Source organism: Erythrolamprus reginae, chromosome 9, assembly GCF_031021105.1.
Source record: "Erythrolamprus reginae isolate rEryReg1 chromosome 9, rEryReg1.hap1, whole genome shotgun sequence".
NCBI lineage: Eukaryota > Metazoa > Chordata > Lepidosauria > Squamata > Dipsadidae > Erythrolamprus > Erythrolamprus reginae.
This window is the reverse complement of record NC_091958.1, coordinates 8147485-8168460: the sequence shown is the minus strand read 5'-3', so window position 1 is coordinate 8168460 and position 20976 is coordinate 8147485. Positions and strand designations below refer to the sequence as shown.

Genomic DNA, 20976 nt, shown 5'->3' with positions numbered 1-20976 from the left:
AGAATAAGTAAGTAAGTAAGTAAGTAAGTAAGTAAACAAACAAACAAACAAACAAATAAAATCTTCTAATCCAACCAAGCATTTGAAATAAGCAGCCAAGGGAATGATAAAAAAAGAACTCTTATATCTTCGTGACTTGGTACAATTTGGTTTTACAACTTAAATGTCAACCTTTGACATCATTGCTTCACAGATCCATCTGTTGCGTGCTCTACGACACCAGGGGTAATGTCATATTTACAAGAAACTTATGTTTCTAAACGCAAGAGGACTTGTTACTAAGATTAAATGTGGCTTATCATAATCGTGTGTTTGTGTGTGTGATGCAAATATACCCACACCTTGTACGTTCCATTATGGCAACAAAAGATAAAACAAATTTGACAGAGGAGCCAACCTCTGCTTGTGCCAAAGCCTGTCACGTCTTTCGGTTTTATCTCGTGATCTTTTCGGTTATCTCTAGAACTCTGTTTTTTAAAATTTCAGTTTCCTCTTTTGATGAGAAAAATAAGAGTTGGGAACTCCCCCACCAGAAATCACCTACCTGAAACTAGCTTCCTCCTGAAGAAAACGGTCTAATCCAGGTCCATTTCTTCCCAGGGGGGTCATCAGGCACCATGAAAATGTCTCCAGCAAACGTGTATTGCAGAAGCCTAATGAAGGGTGAGGATTGTAATAAGAAAAATAAAGGGAAATGTACCAAGGGAACCTTTGATCTGATGTTGAAACCCTACACAAGGGACTCACTAGATATCAACAAGGGGATAAAACTTCAGTTTTAGAAATTGAAATTCTTCCTATACAAATCAATGACCACAAAAATACCAGCAATTAACAGAAATGTAACAAGTCTATAAAGGCTGTGAGACATGATAGTCAACAAAGAGGTTGATTTGTCTCTGTTGTATACAGTGTTCCCTCGATTTTCGCGGGTTCGAACTTCGCGGAACGTCTATACCACGGTTTTTCAAAAATATTAATTAAAAAATACTTTGCGTCCCCCCCCATACCACGGTTTTTCCCGTCCGATGACATCATATGTCATTGCCAAACTTTTGTCTGCCTTTAAAAAACATTTTTTAAAATAAACTTTAATAAATAAACATGGTGAGTAATAATCTAAATGGTTGCTAAGGGAATGGGAAATTGTAATTTAGGGGTTTAAAGTGTTAAGGGAAGGCTTGGGATATTGTTCATAGCCAAAAATAGTATATTTACTTCCGCATCTCTACTTCGCGGAAATTCGACTTTCGCGGGCAGTCTTGGAACTCATCCCCCGCGAAAATCGAGGGAACACTGTATATGTAGTTTCCTTCTCTTTTTCTTTCTTCTTTTCTTTCTCTTCTCCTCTTTCATCTTCTTTAACTCCTCCTTTTTACTCTTTCTTTTATTAATATGTTGTACTGTTCTCTCCTTTCTATTCAATTAAGACATTAACTACTTATTACGATAGAGGTTCAATGCGAAAACTATATATTTGTACTTGTTTTTATATTCCTCATGCTCAAATTTCTCTTTTGTGATTTGTACATGTAGACACATATACATATTGTTGACCAGAGACAGTTCCATGGCCATATATCTGGCATGATTATATGCCGACACACATGGAATTTATTTATTTATTTATTCGATTTTTATGCCGCCCTTCTCCTTAGACTCAGGGTGGCTTACAACATGTTAGCAATAGCACTTTTTTAACAGAGCTAGGCTATTGCCCCCATTTTACCCACCTTGGAAGGATGGAAGGATGAGTCAACCTTGAGCCAGGGATGAGATTTGAACCGCTGACCTTCAGATCTACAGTCAGCTTCAGTGGCCTGCAGTACAGCACTCTACCTGCTGCGCCATCCCGGCTCATATGCTGTTATCTTCCTACCGGAGTGGTACCTATTTATCTACTTGTCTTTGGATCCTTTTGAATTGCTAGTGGACAGGACCTGAAGCAAATACAGTGGTGCCTCTGCTTAAGAACGCCTCTACTTAAGAACTTTTCTAGATAAGAACCGGGTGTTCAAGATTTTTTTGCCTCTTCTTAAGAACCATTTTCTACTTAAGAACCTGAGCACGGAAAAATTTCCCAGGAAATTTGAGAGCGGCACGAAGGCCCGGCCAGTTTCCTGCCATTCCCCCTTTAATCCAGGCCATCTCGGGCTTTTCTGGGCTGCCAGAGGAGCCTTTCGGTGGCGCTTAAGGAGGCTTTGGCAGTCCAGAGCGAACAAAGCATTTTCCTTTCTCTGAGTGCTTGGACAGGGAATAAACCTCTGCCAGCTCCCAGAGAAAAGAAACGCTCCCTTCGCTCTGGGCAGCCACAGCGAAGGAAAGGTGCCGGCTACAAAGCGAGTGAGCGAGAGGAGAGGGAAGCCCTTCAGTATGGGAAGGAAGAGGAAGCAGGTAGCAGCAGCAGCAGCCAGTGTATGGGAGGCAGCCTCGTGTTGGGTGTATTGGAGGCACGTGCTCCTCCTCACCACCTCAGAATCCCTCTATTTTTTTTAAGCCTTAAAGTTTTGGATTTTTTTGATTCCCCTCACCTCACCTTCTTCCTTCGGCAGTGACTGTCCTCCTCCTCTTCTTCTTCCTCCTCCTCCTCCTCCCACCCAAACTCCGAGCTTTTATTTCTTTCCTATTGGGTTTGCATGCATTATTTGCTTTTATAGATTCCTATGGGAAAAATTGCTTCTACTTACAAACTTTTCTACTTAAGAACCTGGTCACGGAAAGAATTAAGTTCTTAAGTAGAGGTACAACTGTACTTGCCTTTGGATGCTTTTGAATCGGTAGTGGACAGGAGCTGAGACAAGCACTGGTAGCTCACCCCGTCTTGCACGCTCAGGTCTCAAACTGGGCTGCCAGATGACCAGCTCAGCATCTCTGACTACTGAGCCGTATTACATCTGGTGGATAAGAAAGTAGCTACCCAATATTTACAGCGTCACTGTCTATATTTATTTGTATACACACACACAGACAGACACACAAGCAAGGCGATCAAAAGGACAAGTACCTCTTTTGAATAATCTCCCTCCAAGTCGGAGATTCGTCTACAAATTCTCTGAAGTTGTCATTGGTAACAACAACACCTCCAGTTTTTTCAGCAAGGTGCAGCAGAAATCTATAATACATTTGGGAGAATTTGTATTCAGGCGCTGAATAAATTCTTTAAGAAATCATTTATTGAAACATTTAAAGGAGCAGAATAAAAGAGCTACATTTAAAAAAAGGCAGAGAGGGATGTATCGGTCACCAATTAAAATTTAGATTTTATAATTGTGAAGTCTTTTTCTTAAACTTTGTTTATAACAAAGAATTTGAAATTATTGTAACATTTACTGCATGTATTAAATTTGTAGAACTCTTCATTATTTTTCTCTTTTTAAATCTTTCCTTTTTTCCTTTGTGTGATTACATACTTCTAATCTTTGGCACGATGACATATAGTGGTGATACCAATACTAATCCATGTTTAGTGATTCTTAGAGATTCCTAGTTATTTCATACGATAACATAATAATAATGCACTCAATCAACTTTGAACACGGCCTGATTAACGTACAGCTTCTGGGCAAAAGATAGAAACATAGAAGATTGACGGCAGAAAAAGACCTCATGGTCCATCTAGTCTGCCCTTATACCATTTCCTGTATTTTATCTTACAATGGATATATGTTTATCCCAGGCATGTTTAAATTCAGTGACTGTGGATTTACCAACCACGTCTGCTGGAAGTTTGTTCCAAGGATCTACTACTCTTTCAGTGAAATAATATTTTCTCACGTTGCTTTTGATCTTTCCACCAACTAACTTCAGATTGTGTCCCCTTGTTCTTGTGTTCATTTTCCTATTAAAAACACTTCCCTCCTGAACCTTATTTAACCCTTTAACATATTTAAATGTTTCGATCATGTCCCCCCTTTTCCTTCTGTCCTCCAGACTATACAGATTGAGATGGCTGTATCTTATCATCAAACTAGTAATTTATCGCCACCATTGACCTCTGCAAAGGGAAGGGGAAATTAGGATGCTCTACCCTAGGCATTCAAATGGGATTGGCTTGATTTACAACTGGCACTTTCTTTAACACAAGGGAACCCAGTTTAGCTAGACCCCTCACTGAGCTTTGGAATATAGAGAGTTTGGGAATGCTGGTGGGAATATTGGATGACATTGCCTCCCAGTGGCCTGTCTCTGTATACTGATTCCAGCGTTTTCTTTAGTTTACTGAGGATTTAACGTGGTTAAGAGCCCAGGTTTGAGCTTATGTATGGTGGATAAGTGACACAAGACTTTGAATATTGTCAGCAGTGATATTCGAGATGACTTCCTTCCTCTTTTAGAGAAACACGTGATGGTATCTTAGCAGACCAGAAGTAGTATTAAAAACAGTTGAAATAAGCAAACAAACAAGCCTCTATATCTCTAAGAAAATCACCAGTTTTGATGATGCCACAATAGGATATTGAGTTTATACAAATTATTTTTAAAAGCCATTAGGGGTTTAAATGCAGCTTCTTCCTTCCTGGTATCTTTACAGATCACACCATCCAATTTTAGTAGTTTCTGGGATAATTAAAAAAAACTTTTTTAAAAGAGAAGGGGACAGAGAGAGGGAGATTTAGCTTGAAAATATTGAAAAAATTAGTTCCCATCCTCAGAACTGTGTTTCCCCCAAAATAAGACCCAACAGGAAAATAAGCCCTAGTGTATCTTTTGGAACAAAAACCAATATAAGACCTGGTTTTATTTTCAGGGAAATACAGGCATAGCTGAAGAAAGGTTTATGAAAACATTAATAGTAAATTTAAACAATAAATTCATTTATTGCATATTCATCATCTGACAAGCAGCACGTTAAAACAGGGATCCCCAAACTTGGCAACTTTAAGACTTGTGGACTTCAACTGCCAAAATTCTCTTGAACTGTTGAATTCTTGAAGTTGAACTCCACAAGGTTGAAGACCTCTGTGTTAAAATATCTAACTTTCCCTAGAGGACAAGTCAGCTGCATAGCCTCCCTTTCAAACAACCCAGAGACACAGAATTAGAAATCGGGAACCAACTCTCTTTACCTGTCATCATGAGAGGCAATTCTAGCCCCACATACCATTCTTGCCGGGGTGAGTGCCAAAATGCCAACATCTTGGAGCTGGGTTAAGAAATGCTGCTCTATGAAAAGAAAAGGAAAAAGAAGGGAAAGAAAAGAAATAGAATGAATTGGTTATACAGGCAACCCTTGACGTACCATGGTTTGTTTAGCCACCTCTCAAAGTTACGACGGCACTGAAAAAAATGACTTAAGACCCTAGTTCACATTTTATGACTGTTGTAGTATCCCTGGTGTCAGTGCTCCAATTATTTATTTATTTTTATTCATTTATTTATTGGACTTGTATGCCGCCCTTCTCCGCAGACTCGGGGCGGCTAACAACAGTAATAAAACAGCATATAATAATAATCCAATACTAAAAACAGTTAAAAACCCATTATTATAAAAACCAAACATACATACAGATATAAAGGCCTAGGGGGAAAGAGTATCTCAGTTCCCCCATGCCTGGCAGCAGAGGTGGGTTTTAAGCAGCTTACGAAAGACAAGGAGGGTGGGGGCAATTCTAATCTCTGGGGGGAGTTGGTTCCAGAGGGACGGGGCCGCCACAGAGAAGACTCTTCCCCTGGGTCCCAACAAGCGACATTGTTTAGTTGACGGGACCTGGAAAAGATCCACTCTGTGGGACCTAACTGGTCGCTGAGATTTGTGCAGCAGAAGGCGGTCCCTGAGATAATCTGGTCCGGTGCCATGAAGGGCTTTATAGGTAATGACCAACACCTTGAATTGTGACCGGAAACTGATCGGCAACCAATGCATCCGAGAAATAAACCATAGTCCAAACCTTGGCCTTCTTTCAAGTTCTAATTTATTAACAGAGCCATGTTGGTCACAAACTGTAGCTAACTCCATACTAACTTTTCCTACAATTCTCCACCCAGGCTAAGGTTCATCCCTCGTCCCCACACCCACAAGTTCATCACATGGACCACTACGGTTCTCTCAATGTCAACAATCCTCCCCTGTGCTTCTGGTTATGGCTGAACAAAGGTATGACCTTGAATCTTTTGGAAAGAATTTCTTGTGGCTAGTATTTTTTCCTCTCTCATGCAACCACCCCTCCCCAATACCCATAGTAATATTCTACTTGTGGCAGACCACAGTCTCTAACTCAAAACAATGGCTTCGGCCTGACACCAGGGATCACATGATCAAAATCTAGATGCTTGGCGGCTGGTTCGTATTTAGGATGGTGGCAGTGTTCCCGAGGTCACATGATAATAAATAATAATAATAATAATAATAATAATAATAATAATAATTTATTAGATTTGTATGCCACCCCTCTCTGCAGACTCGGGGCGGCTCACAACAATAATAATAACAATACACAATAATATTAAAAGAAAGTATTAAAAAAAACCCCGTCATTTAAAAAACATACAACACAAGCATACCATACATAAAGTCTATAAGCCTGGGGGAGATGTCTCAATTCCCCCATGCCTGGCAATCCCCTTTTGTGACTATCTGACAAGCAAAGTCAATGGGGAACCCAAATTCACTTAACAATTGTGTTACTGACTTCACAAATGTTGTGCAAAGATCGTGCAGAACGCGGCCGCGAGAGCCATTATGGCGCTTCCCAGATTCGCCCACGTTTCTGCAACACTCCGTGGTCTGCATTGGCTGCCGAACAGTTTCTGGTCACAATTCAAAGTGTTGGTTATGACCTTTAAAGCCCTGCATGGCATTGGACCAGAGTACCTCCGGAACCGCCTGCTACCGCACGAATCCCAGCGACCGATAAGGTCCCACAGAGTTGGCCTTCTCCGGGTCCCGTCGACCAAACAATGTCGTTTGGCGGGCCCCAGGGGAAGAGCCTTCTCTGTGGCAGCCCCGGCCCTCTGGAATCAACTCCCCCCGGAGATTAGAACTGCCCCCACACTCTTTGTCTTTCGTATATTACTCAAGACCCATCTATACCGCCAGGCATGGGGGAGTTGAGACACCTTTCCCCTAGGCTTTTTTATATTTATGTTTGGGTATGTATATGTTGTTTGCTTTTTAAAAAAATATGATAGGGTTTTATGTGCTTTTTAATATTAGATTTGTTTTCACTGGAATATTGTTTTTATTATTGTTGTGAGCCGCCCCGAGTCTTCGGAGAGGGGCAGCATACAAATTTAATGAATTGAATTGAATTGAATTGATTTGTTAAGTGGCCCACTTAACAAATGTGGCAAGAAAGGTCGTAAAATGGAGCAAAACTGTCTTTAGCAAATGTTTCACTTAGCAACAGGAATTTTGGACTCAATTGTGGGTTGTAAGTCGAGAACTACCTGGTATTTTAATTTCAAGGAGGTACCAAATAAGCCACAATGCAAAATGTCTACCGTAAGTTCATCTAACCATTAAAACACTTCCGGCACTGCGATCCTTAATAAAAAGCCAGTAACAAATACAGAGGTTTAAAGGTTGACAGCTGGTCCTTAGGTGCGTTCTGTAGTCACAAAGCTTCTCTCTCCTTTTAATTTAGTAGCTAAGCTTGGCGCTTATTGGAAAAATGAAAATTGAAATTTGGATAAGCCTGACGCTGGTCTTCAATCTACGGGCCTGAGTTACAGTTGTTTTTATTCCCTACCTGTAATATAAGGGTCCTTCCGTGTTCGCCACTGTGGGACAAAAACTGTAATCTTCCTGTGACCATGTTTCCAAAAATAATCGACGGCAATTGCGATTCCTCGACAGGAAAAGAATTTTTGCAGACCGTGGCTATCGGAAGAGAGATAGAGAGGAAACAGTATTATTTCTTGACCTTTATAATCTACTGTTTATATTTATTTATTTATTGGATTTGTATGCTGCCCCTCTCCGGAGACTCGGGGCGGCTAACAACAGTAATAAAACAATGTACAATAATAATCCAATAAATACTAAAAATGATTAAAAAACCCATTAATATAATTTTTTATCATAACCTACTATCAAATTATTCAATGAGGGGTGATAGATTGTTTAGGGAAAAATATATCCATAAAAAACAACTCAAAAACAGTGTTAGGTGTGAGTAGTAATAGTAATAGACTGTTCAGACACATAAACCAGTACAAATATATACGGTATATATATTATATACAGCAACAAGGTAGAATAATTTCTTTACACTTTGAATCACAAATTCAATCTCAATATCCAATACAAACCAGTTAACACCCGCATACAGTTCTAGACATTCAGTATCTATTAGTAAAACACTCCCCCCAAACAGAAACTTATGGCCAACTATGATCCATCTCTTGAAGGTATATCATATATACATACATTCCTTGTTTATATGTATTGTAACCCAATATAGTTACACACAGGGTATTGAATAGGGGTAAAAGTTAATAATCTCTTATTATTATGCCATGCTAAACCAAAACCAAAACCAAACCATTCCCTCATTTGCTTGAAACTCTGGCCAAACAGAAGACACAACATTCACTATGAGCGTTCCCACCCTTTTAACCCTGCTAATCCCTTGCTTTGGGGTGGGGTCGGGGCGACCTCATTGGAGCTGAGCATTTATTAGCCAGATTCCCTTCCTGAGACCTATGTGAGGTTCACAGTAATTATTTATTTATTTATTAGATTTGTATGCCGCCCCTCTCCGTAGACTCGGGGCGGCTGACAATAATAATAAGACAATATAAACAAATCTAATACCAAATCTAAAACCCTAATTTAAGAAACCAATCATACATACTGACATACCAAGCATAAATTTATAAGCCTAGGGGGAAGGGAATATCTCAATTCCCCTATGCCTGATGACAGAGGTGGGTTTTAAGGAGCTTACGAAAGGCAAGGAGGGTGGAGGCAACTCTGATCTCTGGGGGGAGTTGGTTCCAGAGGGTCGGGGCCGCCACAGAGAAGGCTCTTCGCCTGGGTCCCGCCAAACGACATTGTTTAGTTCAGTGATTTTCAACCTTTTTTGAGCCGCGGCACATTTTTTACTTTTACAAAATCCTGGGGCACACCACCAACCAAAATGACACAAAATGACAACGTAAGACACTCTCCTCTCTTTTTCCATCCCTGTCTCCTCCCCACGCTTGTGTGTGTGTGTGTGTATACACACTCTTGAACCATTTCCAAAAACAGGTGAGGGCTGGGGGGTTTTCTCTCTTATTCTTTGGGTGCTTTTTATCATATGCTTTAAATCAAGAGTCACTTCTCTCTCTCTCTTTTGTTTCTCTCTCTTTCCTCTCATTCTCTGTCTCGATCATTTTCTCATTTCTCTTTTTTCCTCCCCTTTTTGCTCATTTCTCTCTCTCTCTCTCCCTTCCACTCCTTTTCTCTCTCACTCTTGCTTTCTCTCTCTTTCTCTCTTTTCTTTCTCTCTCTCTCACTCTCTTTCTCTCTCTCTTTCTCACTCTCACTCTCTCAACAAAAAGTTGTGAGACTGGAACCTGAGCTTCCTTCTTCGCGGCACACCTGACCATGTCTCGCGGCACACTAGTGTGCCACGGCACACTGGTTGAAAAACACTGGTTTAGTTGATGGGAGCCGGAGAAGGCCCACTCTGTGGGACCTAACTGGTCGCTGGGATTCGTGTGGCAGAAGGCGGTCCCGGAGATATTCTGGTCCGGTGCCATGAAGGGCTTTATAGTCATAACCAACACTTTGAATTGTGACCGGAAACTGATCGGCAACCAATGCAGACTGCGGAGTGTTGGTGTAACATGGGCATATTTGGGAAAGCCCATGATTGCTCTCGCAGCTGCATTCTGCAAGTTTCCGAACAGTTTTCAAAGGTAGCCCCATGTAGAGAGCATTACAGTAGTCGAGCCTCGAGGTGATGAGGGCATGAGTGACTGTGAGCAGTGACTCCCGGTTCAAATAGGGCCGCAACTGGTGCACCAGGCAAACGCCCCCCTCGCCACAGGCGAAAGATGTTTGTCTAATGTGAGCTGTGGATCGAGGAGGACGCCCAAGTTGCGGACCCCCTCTGAGGGGGTCAATGACTCCCCCCCCAGGGTGATGGACGGACAGATAGGTCCCTTCCTGAGACCCATGTGAGGTTCACAGCAATTATTCACTGTGCCCAGAGAGAAATATCTGCCGCTACCTAGGATCAAACTCACAGCCTCCTTGATTGTGAGGCAAGAGCCACACCTGTAGGTCACCACTCCACTCTCACTAAGAAATAAATATTTTAAAAAGGCAGAAACAATTCCTGTTTGATCAGAGATTATACCCGGCAAGCCAACTGCAGTGAAGGGAGACAAGCTGTATCCCTGAGAGCAGCATCTATGTAGAAACTGTGATTGTGCCAAAAGGATTCCTCTCACATGACGGCATCACTCAGATACTGCAATCGGGCATACCTGTGCCAGAATATCTCGCACAGGTATGTCAGGTATGGCATTAGGACGATGTTGTCAGAATGTACTGCTCAAGAGTGTCTTCTAAGAAAACAGCTGAGAGGTGTGTCATGTCAATTTAATAAATAAAATGCACGTTCTTCCCCCATCAGTGTTCTCATGACGCTTCATCACTGGAGGGTGTTTAAGAAGTGTTCTGTCGGGCTCTCTGGTAGAATCCTCCCAAAAATTCACAGGTACAAATTTCAGACACACACACATGTTTGAAAATTCAAAACAATGTTCTTTATAATGAAAATTCACTTAAACCAAGCCCTCTTTTGGTATAGCAAAGAGCCCTCGTCTCCAAATAAACTGGTAATTTGTACAAGTCCCTTATCAGTTCTGTGATACTTAGCTTGCAGCTGTGAGGCAATTCACAGTCCTTCTTTCACAAAGTGAAATACACTTTGCTCTGGTTTAGTTTCAATGCAGGGAAAAATCAGCACACAAAAGGTCAAAGTCAGTAAAGCAGTCACGAAACACAACAATCAGATAATCCTCCACAATGGCCAAGCCCACAGGCTGCTATTTCTAGCAGCCTCACTAATGACCACAGCCCCACCCAACCACAGGTGGCCTCATTTTCTTTGATAATAATCTCTCAGTTGTTGTTGCCTATGCATCACTCTCCGCATGCGTGGCTGTATCATTAACTCTTGTTCTGAATCCAAAGAGGAGCTAGATAATTGATCTCCTTCTGAGCTGTCTGCCACAGTCTCCTCCTCCCTGTCACTCATGTCTTCTTGGTCAGAGGAGCCTTCATCAGCAGATTCCACCGGGGACAAAATAGGCGTTGATTGCTTACCTGAACGCCTCTTCTCGTACGGTGAGCGGGTACAGCAGTCACATGGGTTGCTCATGTCCAATCCGGTGGAACTGAGCCTAGTATTAAAAAAGCTTGCCGGATCCGCCCCTTCCCCAGAATTCGCGAATCCATAGACTAGGCTCAGTTGTGAAGCTCTGTAGTGTTCAACTCTCATTGTTAGAGGAAGAAAGATATAGAAAGGTAAAGAAGACACATACAAGGGCGGGAAGTGACTGCTGTACCCGCTCACCGTACGAGAAGAGGCGTTCAGGTAAGCAATCAACGCCTATTCTCCGTACTGAAGGAGCGGGTCCAGCAGTCACATGGGACATACCCAATAGATGGTCCCTAGGGTGGGATTAGCTTGCTATCGTGTGAGATAACGGATTGGAGTACCCTTCTGCCGAAGGCAGCGTCCGCTGAAGCGTAAGAATCAATTTTGTAGTGCCTGATGAAGGAATTTGGCGAGGCCCAAGTGGCTGCTTTGCAGACCTCCTCCAACGGGGCTTGAGTCGCCCAAGCGGCCGAGGTGGCTGCGCTCCTGGTGGAATGCGCAGTGATGTTCCTTGGAACTGAGAGGGAGGCCGACTCATAGGCCTTAGATATAGTCCCTCTGATCCAACGGCCTATTACTGTTGAAGACACTTTGGCCCCCATGACTCTGGGATGATAGGCTACAAAAAGTGCTTCTGACCTCCGAAAGGGTCCTGTGCGTTGGATATATATTCTCAGCGCTCTGGTGAGATCCAGGGTGTGCCATCTAATTGCCAAGGGATGGTCTCGTTGGAGGCAGAAGGAAGGTAGGATAATATCCTGAGATCTGTGGAACATGGAACTGACCTTGGGTAAGAAGGTAGGGTCCAGTCGCAAGACTACCTTGTCCTGATGGAATTGACAAAGGTCCTGCCTGATTGAGAGGGCAGCCAGCTCCGAAATGCGCCGGGCAGAGGTAATAGCCACCAGGAAGGCTACCTTAAAGGATAGGTACCTGAGGGATGCCGATTTTAGGGGTTCGTATGGTGCCTGCGTGAGGGAATGGAGAACCCGTGGCAAATCCCAGGATGGATACCTGTGGACCTTGGAAGGTCTGAGGTTGGCTATGCCCTTGAGGAATTCCTGAACTTCAGGGAAGGATCGGAGAGGCTGTCTGCGGGGACCCCCTAGGACAGATGAAATGGCTGCCAGATGACGCCGGAGGGTGCTGGTGGAAAGTCCTTTATGGAAGCCTTGCATAAGGAAGGAAATAATTCTGTGTATGGGGATGCACAGAGGGGAGAGACCTTCCTGTAGACACCACTGGTGAAACTTGGACCACGTGTGGTCGTAGATTCGATTGGTCGAGCCCCTCCTGGCCTTTAGGATGACCTCCACTGAATCGGGGTCATGACCACGCAGCTCTAAATCTCTCCTGATAACAGCCAGGCGGTGAGGTGGAACCACTCCGGGTCTGGATGGAAAGAGGCCCCCTGCCGCAGCATATCCCCCGAAACGGGGAGTCGCCAAGGGTCCTGGACGGACAGCTGTTGGAGATCCGCGAACCAGGGCCGGCGGGGCCAATGAGGGGCGATTAAGATTACTCGGGCCCTCTCGGTGAGGACCTTGTGAATCACGTCCGGGAGGATTGGAATTGGAGGAAATGCGTAGAGTAGGCCTGGAGGCCATGGACTCCGGAGGGCATTGATTGCTTCCGCTCCCGGGGATGGAAATCTGGAATAGAAGCGAGGGAGTTGGGCGTTCGCATTGGTCGCGAAGAGATCCAGGACTGGTAGGCCGAATCTGAGGGTGATTTGATGGAACAGGTCTTGATGGAGGTTCCACTCTCCTGGGTCTATCGTTGCTCGGGATAGCCAATCCGCCTGGACGTTGAGGCTCCCCGAGATGTGATCGGCTAGGAGCGACTGGAGATGTTTTTCCGCCCAAAGGCCCAACTTGAGGGCCTCCCTCATGAGAGCCTTGGATCTCGTGCCCCCCTGTCTGCAGATATGGCTTTTTGTGGCAATGTTGTCGGTGAGAATGAGAACGTGCCGGTTGGGAATGCGAGGAGAGAAATGCTTCAGAGCCAGGGAAACGGCTCTTAATTCTAGCCAATTGATTGGCCTGGAAGCTTCCTCCGGGGACCACGTGCCCTGGGCTATCATCCCCTGGGCGTGGGCGCCCCATCCCGATAGACTGGCATCTGTGGTGATGACAAATTGATCCGGGCACCTGAACGGGGATCCTCTGTCCATGGCCGGAGACTTCCACCACTTGAAGGATCTGCGAACACTCAGTGGGATGACAATGCGTCGATTTGAGTTGCTGTGCCCCGATCTCTGAAAAGGCAACAGAAGCCACTGGAGTTCCCTAGCATGAAGGCGAGCCCAGGGAATGATGCCTATGCATGACACCATCTTCCCCAAAAGGGAAGATAGAGTAACTATGGATACTGAAGGATTAGATAAAATGTTAGAAATTAACTCCACTATACTGAGTTTTCTCTCGGGAGAGAGAAAAACCTGGGAGGATTTTGAATCAATAATGGATCCCAGGTGAGAAATGGAAGTGGATGGTTGGAGGTGACTTTTATCAAAGTTGATGGAAAATCCATGGTCCTGAAGGACTGACATGGTGACAGAAAGGTCTGTTTTCACTCTCTCTAGGGAGTTCCCATGAATTAGAATATCATCAAGATAACATAAAATGTGGATGGGAGACGCCCGGATATAGGCCGCCAGGGACCCCAAGAGCTTTGTAAAGACCCGAGGGGCCGAGGAAAGGCCAAATGGCATCGCCCTATACTGGAAATGCCTGCCTTGAAAGGAAAAACGTAAATATTTTCTGTGGCATTTGGCTATAGGAATGTGAAGGTAAGCTTCAGTGAGGTCTAGGGAGACCATGAAATCTCCCGAGTGAATGGCGGCCAAAATAGAAGACAAGGAGTGCATCTTAAACTTCCTATATTTGATGAATAGGTTTAGTTTCTTTAAATCCAAAATGGCTCTCCAACCTCCGGAGTACTTTGGAACCATAAATAGGATGGAGTAAAAACCTAGGCCCTTCTGACTAGAAGGGACCGGCTGAATGGCTCTGATGGACAAAAGATGAGAAATGGCCTCCTCCATACGGTTACAATCTGAGGATGACCTGGGAGAAGGGCAGGAAATAAAACGTTTTGGGGGAGGAGAAATAAATTCTAAAAGAAGGCCTGTTTGAACAGTGTCAATGACCCAAGGGTCCTTGGAGGTGAGACGCCAATTTGAGGCGAAATGAGCTAGGCGACCCCCTATGGGAATGGAGGTAAGATTACCATCTAGGTTTTTTTGAAGCCCTGTTAGAGGAAGCTCCCCTTTGGAAACGAAACCCTCTACCCCTGGAGTTCCTACCTTGGGAACGAAAGCGGGGGGAATACTGACCTGGAGATCTCTGATAGGAAGCCGCTTGATCTTGCTGGCGCCCTGGGCGACGAAAGGACTGCGTTTTGGTAACCTTTTTGGTGGTTGGACCCAAAACCTTTTTCTTGTCCGTGGTCTCCGTGAGGAGTGGATCGAGAAGATCACCGAAGAGAAGGTCGCGCTTTAAGGGGCCCTGGGATAACTGCCACTTTTGGCGAACTCCCGCTTGCCAAGGGCGAATCCATAGGAGTCTTCTTGCCGTTGTAGAGGCTGCAATTGACTTAGCAGAAAATCTAGTAGATTGCAAGGTGGCATCAGCCACGTACTGGGCAGCTGCAAAGACCTTGTTGAAGTCTTGTTGACCTCTCAAGTCATCGGGAGGAATGTGCTGTTGAAGTTGGCGAAGCCACAGCAGCATGGCTCTGGAGAAGAAGGAGGCTGCTGCAGAACTTTTAATGGCCCAGGAATCAGCGGAGAATCCTCTTTTGAGCATTTGCTCGATGCGCTTGTCCTCTGGACGGAGGACTTCCTCCGCCTCGCCTGGCACAGCCGCTGCCGAGTGAAGAATTTTGACAGGTTCATCTGGTTTGGGAAAAGATAGAAGCTCTTCATAGGAAGAGGAGAGTTTATACAACTTTCTGTCCTTGGTAGAGGGATTAAGGCCAGAGGCTGGAAAATCCCACTGTTTGAGTAAGGCATCTTTAAACAATTTAGGCATAGGAATTACCTCATTATCCTCCTGTTCCTCTGTGAAGTAAGGTAAATTCTCCTCCGGGGGATCAGTGGAAGTGGAGGCTTGTTTCTCCTGGGCTGCTAATCCCGTAGAAATTCTAGCTTTGAGGAGGAGAGATTTGAATAGTTGAGAAGGGAAAATAGTAATTGGAGGAGGGACCTTTATTTGGGATTCCTCATCCTCTGATAAGCCCTGGAAAGGGTCTTCATCCTCCTCTACATCCTCATATTCATCCTGGGAGGATTCTGAATCATCCTGAATAGGAGCTCTGACCGCTGGGGAAGAACCCAAGGGGCGGGAGGAACGAGAAGGAGGAAGAGGTAAAGGAAGCTCATTGATGGAGGAGAGTTTGGCATCAATGGCTTTGGACAACACAGCAAAAATAGATTGGAACTCAGGAGGTAAAGTGGAAATATCAGCAGAAATGGCAGAAGAATTCCTAAAGGCCTGGGAGGATCCTGGCTGTGGGGAATCTTCAATAATATCTGGTTCCTCTGGACCTATGCCCCATAGGTTAGGTTGGGGTCTGTCTAGGTTTGGCTCATCCAGAGATAACACAGGGACCCCAGAAGGAGGCAGACTAGAGGCCTCTGGTGGGTCTTGACTACTGATTACTTGGGCCTGCACTTTCAAACGTTTTGCTGATTTGTCATGAATTTTTTGTAGGGCTAGGTCCCTTCTCTTCTCAGCCCTGGTGACCTTGGTCGAGGGACGGGCCCCTGGAGAAGAGGAGGAAGAGGCCTGGGGGATACTAGTAATCTCATCGCCTGTAGGCCTGGCCTCTCTGGGACCTTTAGTTGTGCCTCTCTTGGGAAAAGTAGCCATAGTCTGACAATTAACAGAAGACAAGGCTGAGCCAATAACTAAATTATAAGGAGAAGATTTCAAGGACTTCCCAAGAGGAATGGATCCTGCTTCGAGGCCTCGAAGCTGCTGAGACGTGAGGACAATCTGGGCAAACCCAGAGTTCGTGCCCCCAAATCCAGCGGGGCCAGCCTCCCTAAACTTTGCAATTAAGTAAAACCAAGGCACTCTGGTTGGAGGCTTAGCCGGTGGAGAATTTAGCCTGGGACCCCCAAGGCCCGCTCCCGGATCCACGCGGTGGACTGAGGCCTACGCGGCTGGCAGAAGGCCAACACGAGAGGCCTAGATATTTTAAAAAAGGGCGCGAAGGCCTTCGCGCCGAAAAAAATCGCTCCGTAGAATTTCTTAAGGGAAAAGCGATCGACTAAGTCCAGGAGACTAGAAGGCGTCTCACTCCGCAGGAGGTATTTTATAAGCCCTTAAATATTTGTATACAATAATAAAACAATAATTCAATGATAAATACTTGCACCAGAACCTCCAGGCCAAGGGATTAGAAGAATCCACAAGCGGCCGCAGGAATCGTAACCGGCAAAACCGCCGGGGGAAAACGAAACCGCAACTTCTCCCAAGGAAAAAAGCCGAGCCGCTTTATTTCTTTTTTTTTTTTCTTTAAAGCGGCTGGCGCAATTAGTGCAAGTAATTGAATAAAGACAATAAATCTTACTACTTTTTTTGAAGGAAAGGTCGAAGGGAAGGTGTTAGAATGTTGAACGAGCATTCACAATACAACCGCAGGATATGCGAACTGAGCGAATTCTGGGGAAGGGGCGGATCCGGCAAGCTTTTTTAATACTAGGCTCAGTTCCACCGGATTGGACATGAGCAACCCATGTGACTGCTGGACCCGCTCCTTCAGTACGGAGAACAGGCCTGCAGCATGTGGATGTCTCCCCCACATCCACAGTCCTTGGGGCAGGAGCTGGGCCAGAGCTAACCACAACAAGAAGAAACTGGACAGCCACTTTTCTCAAATTGTATAGGATCTCCTGCTGGAGCAGGGGGTTGGACTAGATAGAAGACCTCCAAGGTCCCTTTCCCAGCTCCATTTTGATGGATTGAAAATGCACATCTTCCCTCCCTTGCCCCCATCGAATGCCCAGGTCTGAGGAAAAATCTACACAATTAATAATATAATTTGAACTTTGAACGTTATCACTAGAGTATAAGCTTAGAAACTGGAAAGACTTGAGATAAACCAGAATCATGACTATATACCTTTAGATTTCCTTCCTTGTATAAAAGACTTCCTTCAAAATTTTTGTTACGTCATTGTCTACCCACATATTCTCCCTACCTTTTTAATTCTGATGGTCTCCAGAATAAAAAAGAGATCAACAGGAAGAAGCACGCCAGAGGCCAAGCCAAGACATAAGGAAGATGTAGGTGATCTAAAATTTGGGATTGATGTCAAGCCACTGAGATGTAGGGATTGTGGCGAGAACCAGGACAGGGAAGATGGGTGATGTAAAACAGGGAAGATGGGTGGTATAAAAATTAAATAAATAAATAATAACATTTGCCCAGGTTCGCCTGGTGCACCAGTTGCGGCCCTATCTGGACCGGGAGTCACTGCTCACAGTCACTCACGCCCTCATCACCTCGAGATTCGATTACTGTAACGCTCTCTACATGGGGCTACCTTTGAAAAATGTTCGGAAACTTCAGATCGTGCATAATGCAGCTGCGAGAGCAATCATGGGCTTTCCCAAATATGCCCATGTTACACCAACACTCCGCAGTCTGCATTGGTTGCCGATCAATTTCCGGTCACAATTCAAAGTGTTGGTTATGACCTATAAAGACCTTCATGGCATCGGACCAGAATATCTCCGGGACCGCCTTCTGCCGCACGAATTCCAGCGACCAATTCGGTCCCACAGAGTTTGTCTTCTCCGGGTCCCGTCGACTAAACAATGTCGTTTGGCGGGTCCCCGGGGAAGAGCCTTCTCTGTGGCGGCCCCAACTCTCTGGAACCAGCTCCCCCCCGGAGATTAGAACTGCCCCCACCCTCCTTGCCTTTCGTAAACTCCTTAAAACCCACCTCTGCCGTCATGCATGGGGGAATTGAGACATCTCCCCCGGGCCTATACAATTTATGTATGGTATGTTTGTGTGTATGTCTGCTTTAATAATGGGGTTTTAATGTTTTTAAATTATTAGATTTGTCATGAATTGTTTTATTGTTGTTGTGAGCCGCCCCGAGTCTATGGAGACGGGTGGCATACAAATCCAATAAATAATAAAAATAATAATAAACATGTCTTGTGTCCCGTGCATTCAACTACAGAGGGAAAAACGAGATTCAAACTTAGGACATGATTTGTTTTGCTGGTCAGTAACCAAAGTAAACATCATAGCACCCCACTCTTTTTTTTATTTATAAGAGTAATTCTCAACCTCAGCAACTTTAAGAAGTGTGAATTCCCAGATTTCCCCAGCAACCTATGCTGGTCGGGGGATTCTGGGAGTTGAACTCCACACATGTTAAAATTGCTAAGGCTCAGGAAGACTGATCTAGGCCATAGTCCAGCAAGGGAGGTTAGGCTGCAAGTGGAAAATTGGTCCAAGATATTTATTTATTCATTCATTCATTCATTCATTCATTCATTCATTCATTCATTCATTCATTCATTCGAATTTTATGCCGCCCTTCTCCTTAAACTCAGGGCGGCTTACAACATGTTAGCAATAGCACTTTTTAACAGAGCCAGCCTATTGCCCCCACAATCTGGGTCCTCGTTTTACCCACCTCGGAAGGATGGAAGGTTGAGTCAACCTTGAGCCGGTGATGAGATTTAAACCGCTGACCTTCAGATCTACAGTCAGCTTCAGTGGCTTGCAGTACAGCACTCTACCTGCTGCACCACCCTGGCTCATTTACACTAGAATATTCTTAGTGTGTGTGTGTGTTTATATTCAGGCCGTAAGTCCAAACCTATCTTATCCAATAGCCTTTGCAGAGTGCAATCACGTGACTGAGGGATGCTTCAACAGGTTTGCCAATGAATGCCAAGCATCTTGAAGTGCAATCCCCTGACTGCAGAGATGGTGCGGCAGTCAAAACTTTGAGGATGATTTGTAAGTAGGTTTTTTGAACTTCACTAAATGATTGATCATAAGGACTTCCTGTGCAACACAGAAGGTAGAATACAGAATAGAATGGAACTGGAAGAGATCTTAGAGGTCCCCTAGTCCAATGTTTCCCAACCTTGGCAACTTGAAGATATTTGGACTTCAACTTCCAGAATTTCCCAGCCAGCAAATGCTGGCTGAGGAATTCTGGGAGTTGAAGTCCAAATATCTTCAAGTTGCCAAGGTTGGAAAACACTGCTCTAGTCCACCCCCCTGCTCAAGCAGGAGAACCCATACCACCTCAGGCAAGTAACTAACCAGTCTCTTCTTAAGGTGAGACGAATGGTCATGTGTTCCTGGTCCTAAAAAAGTACCGGCTTCAGAATGAATTCATTATGAATTTCACTTGCAAGAACTAACAGTTTTGGGAATACAAGTACAGTGATACCTCGTCTTACAAACGCCTCGTCATACAAACTTTTCAAGATACAAACCCGGGGTTTAAGATTTTTTTTGCCTCTTCTTACAAACTATTTTCACCTTACAAACCCACCACCGCCGCTGGGATGCCCCGCCTCTGGACTTCCGTTGCCAGCGAAGCACCCGTTTTTGCAGTGCTGGGATTTCCCTGAGGCTCCCCTCCATGGGAAACCCCACCTCTGGACTTCCATGTTTTTGTGATGATGCAGGGGAATCCCAGCAGCACAAAAACAAGTGCTTCGCTGGCAACAGAAGTCCGGAGGTGGGGTTTCCCAGCGAGGGGAGCCTCAGTGAAATTGCAAAAACACAGAGGTCCAGAGGTGGTGTTTCGAGGACTTCGGTGTTTTTGCAATGCTGCGATTTCACTGATGCTCCCTTCGCTGGGAAACCCCACCTTCTGACTTCTGTTGCCAGCGAAGCGCTCATTTTTGCGATGCTGGGATTCCCCTGCAGCATCACAAAAACGCGGAAGTACGGAGGTGGGGTTTCCTATGGAGGGGAACCTCAGGGGAATCCCAGCAGCGCAAAAACGGTCGCTTCGGCTGGCAAAAGGGGTGGATTTTGGGCTTGCACGCATTAATCACTTTTCCATTGATTCTTATGGGAAACATTGTTTCATCTTACAAACTTTTCACCTTAAGAACCTCATCCCAGAACCAATTAAGTTTGTAAGACAAGGTACCACTGTACTTCTCTATGCTAAATATCTGAAATCTAAGATAGTAAAAATATGGCTGTTCTGCTTAGTGCATTATAAGGGTGAGAAAAAAAAAACTAAACTGGGAATTTCAATAGGTGCCCCAATGTAGGCATTTTTGTGCTTGCTTGTATTAACACATTTATGTGTAATACGTACAATATACAAAACAAGGAATTGAAAATCGCAAAGTAGAGTCGGGGGCAAGAAAAAGCGACAATGTATTTCCATTGATTTATGCACCAAACAATGGGAACCAAACTGACCTTGATACTCTTGCAAAAGTCCAAAAAAACCCTTCAAAGAGTCTACTTCCTCTAACAAGGTCACAATTAAATGTGAAACACCGTGTGACACAGCTTCAATATTTGCATGGCTCTTTCTCCCGGGCCTCAAACTGGGAGAATCCACCTCGGATTTAACATGAATCATAAATGCTACTGTGGAGTATTTTACGAGCATTGGGTCAAGGAAAAGAAAGGGGAATGACAAT

The 20976-nt window shown here is 44.6% G+C and overlaps 1 protein-coding gene across 1 annotated transcript in view; it reads right to left on the bottom strand.

Moving 5' to 3' along the window:
• Positions 1-540: 540 nt before the first annotated feature.
• Positions 541-20976, bottom strand: part of N4BP1 (NEDD4 binding protein 1) — a 39040-nt gene continuing 18604 nt past the window's right edge. Inside the window, 5 exon segments of the mRNA XM_070760248.1 lie at positions 541-603; positions 605-653; positions 3005-3112; positions 5067-5163; positions 7689-7819. Of these exon segments, the coding sequence (XP_070616349.1) occupies positions 541-603; positions 605-653; positions 3005-3112; positions 5067-5163; positions 7689-7819 (448 nt within the window).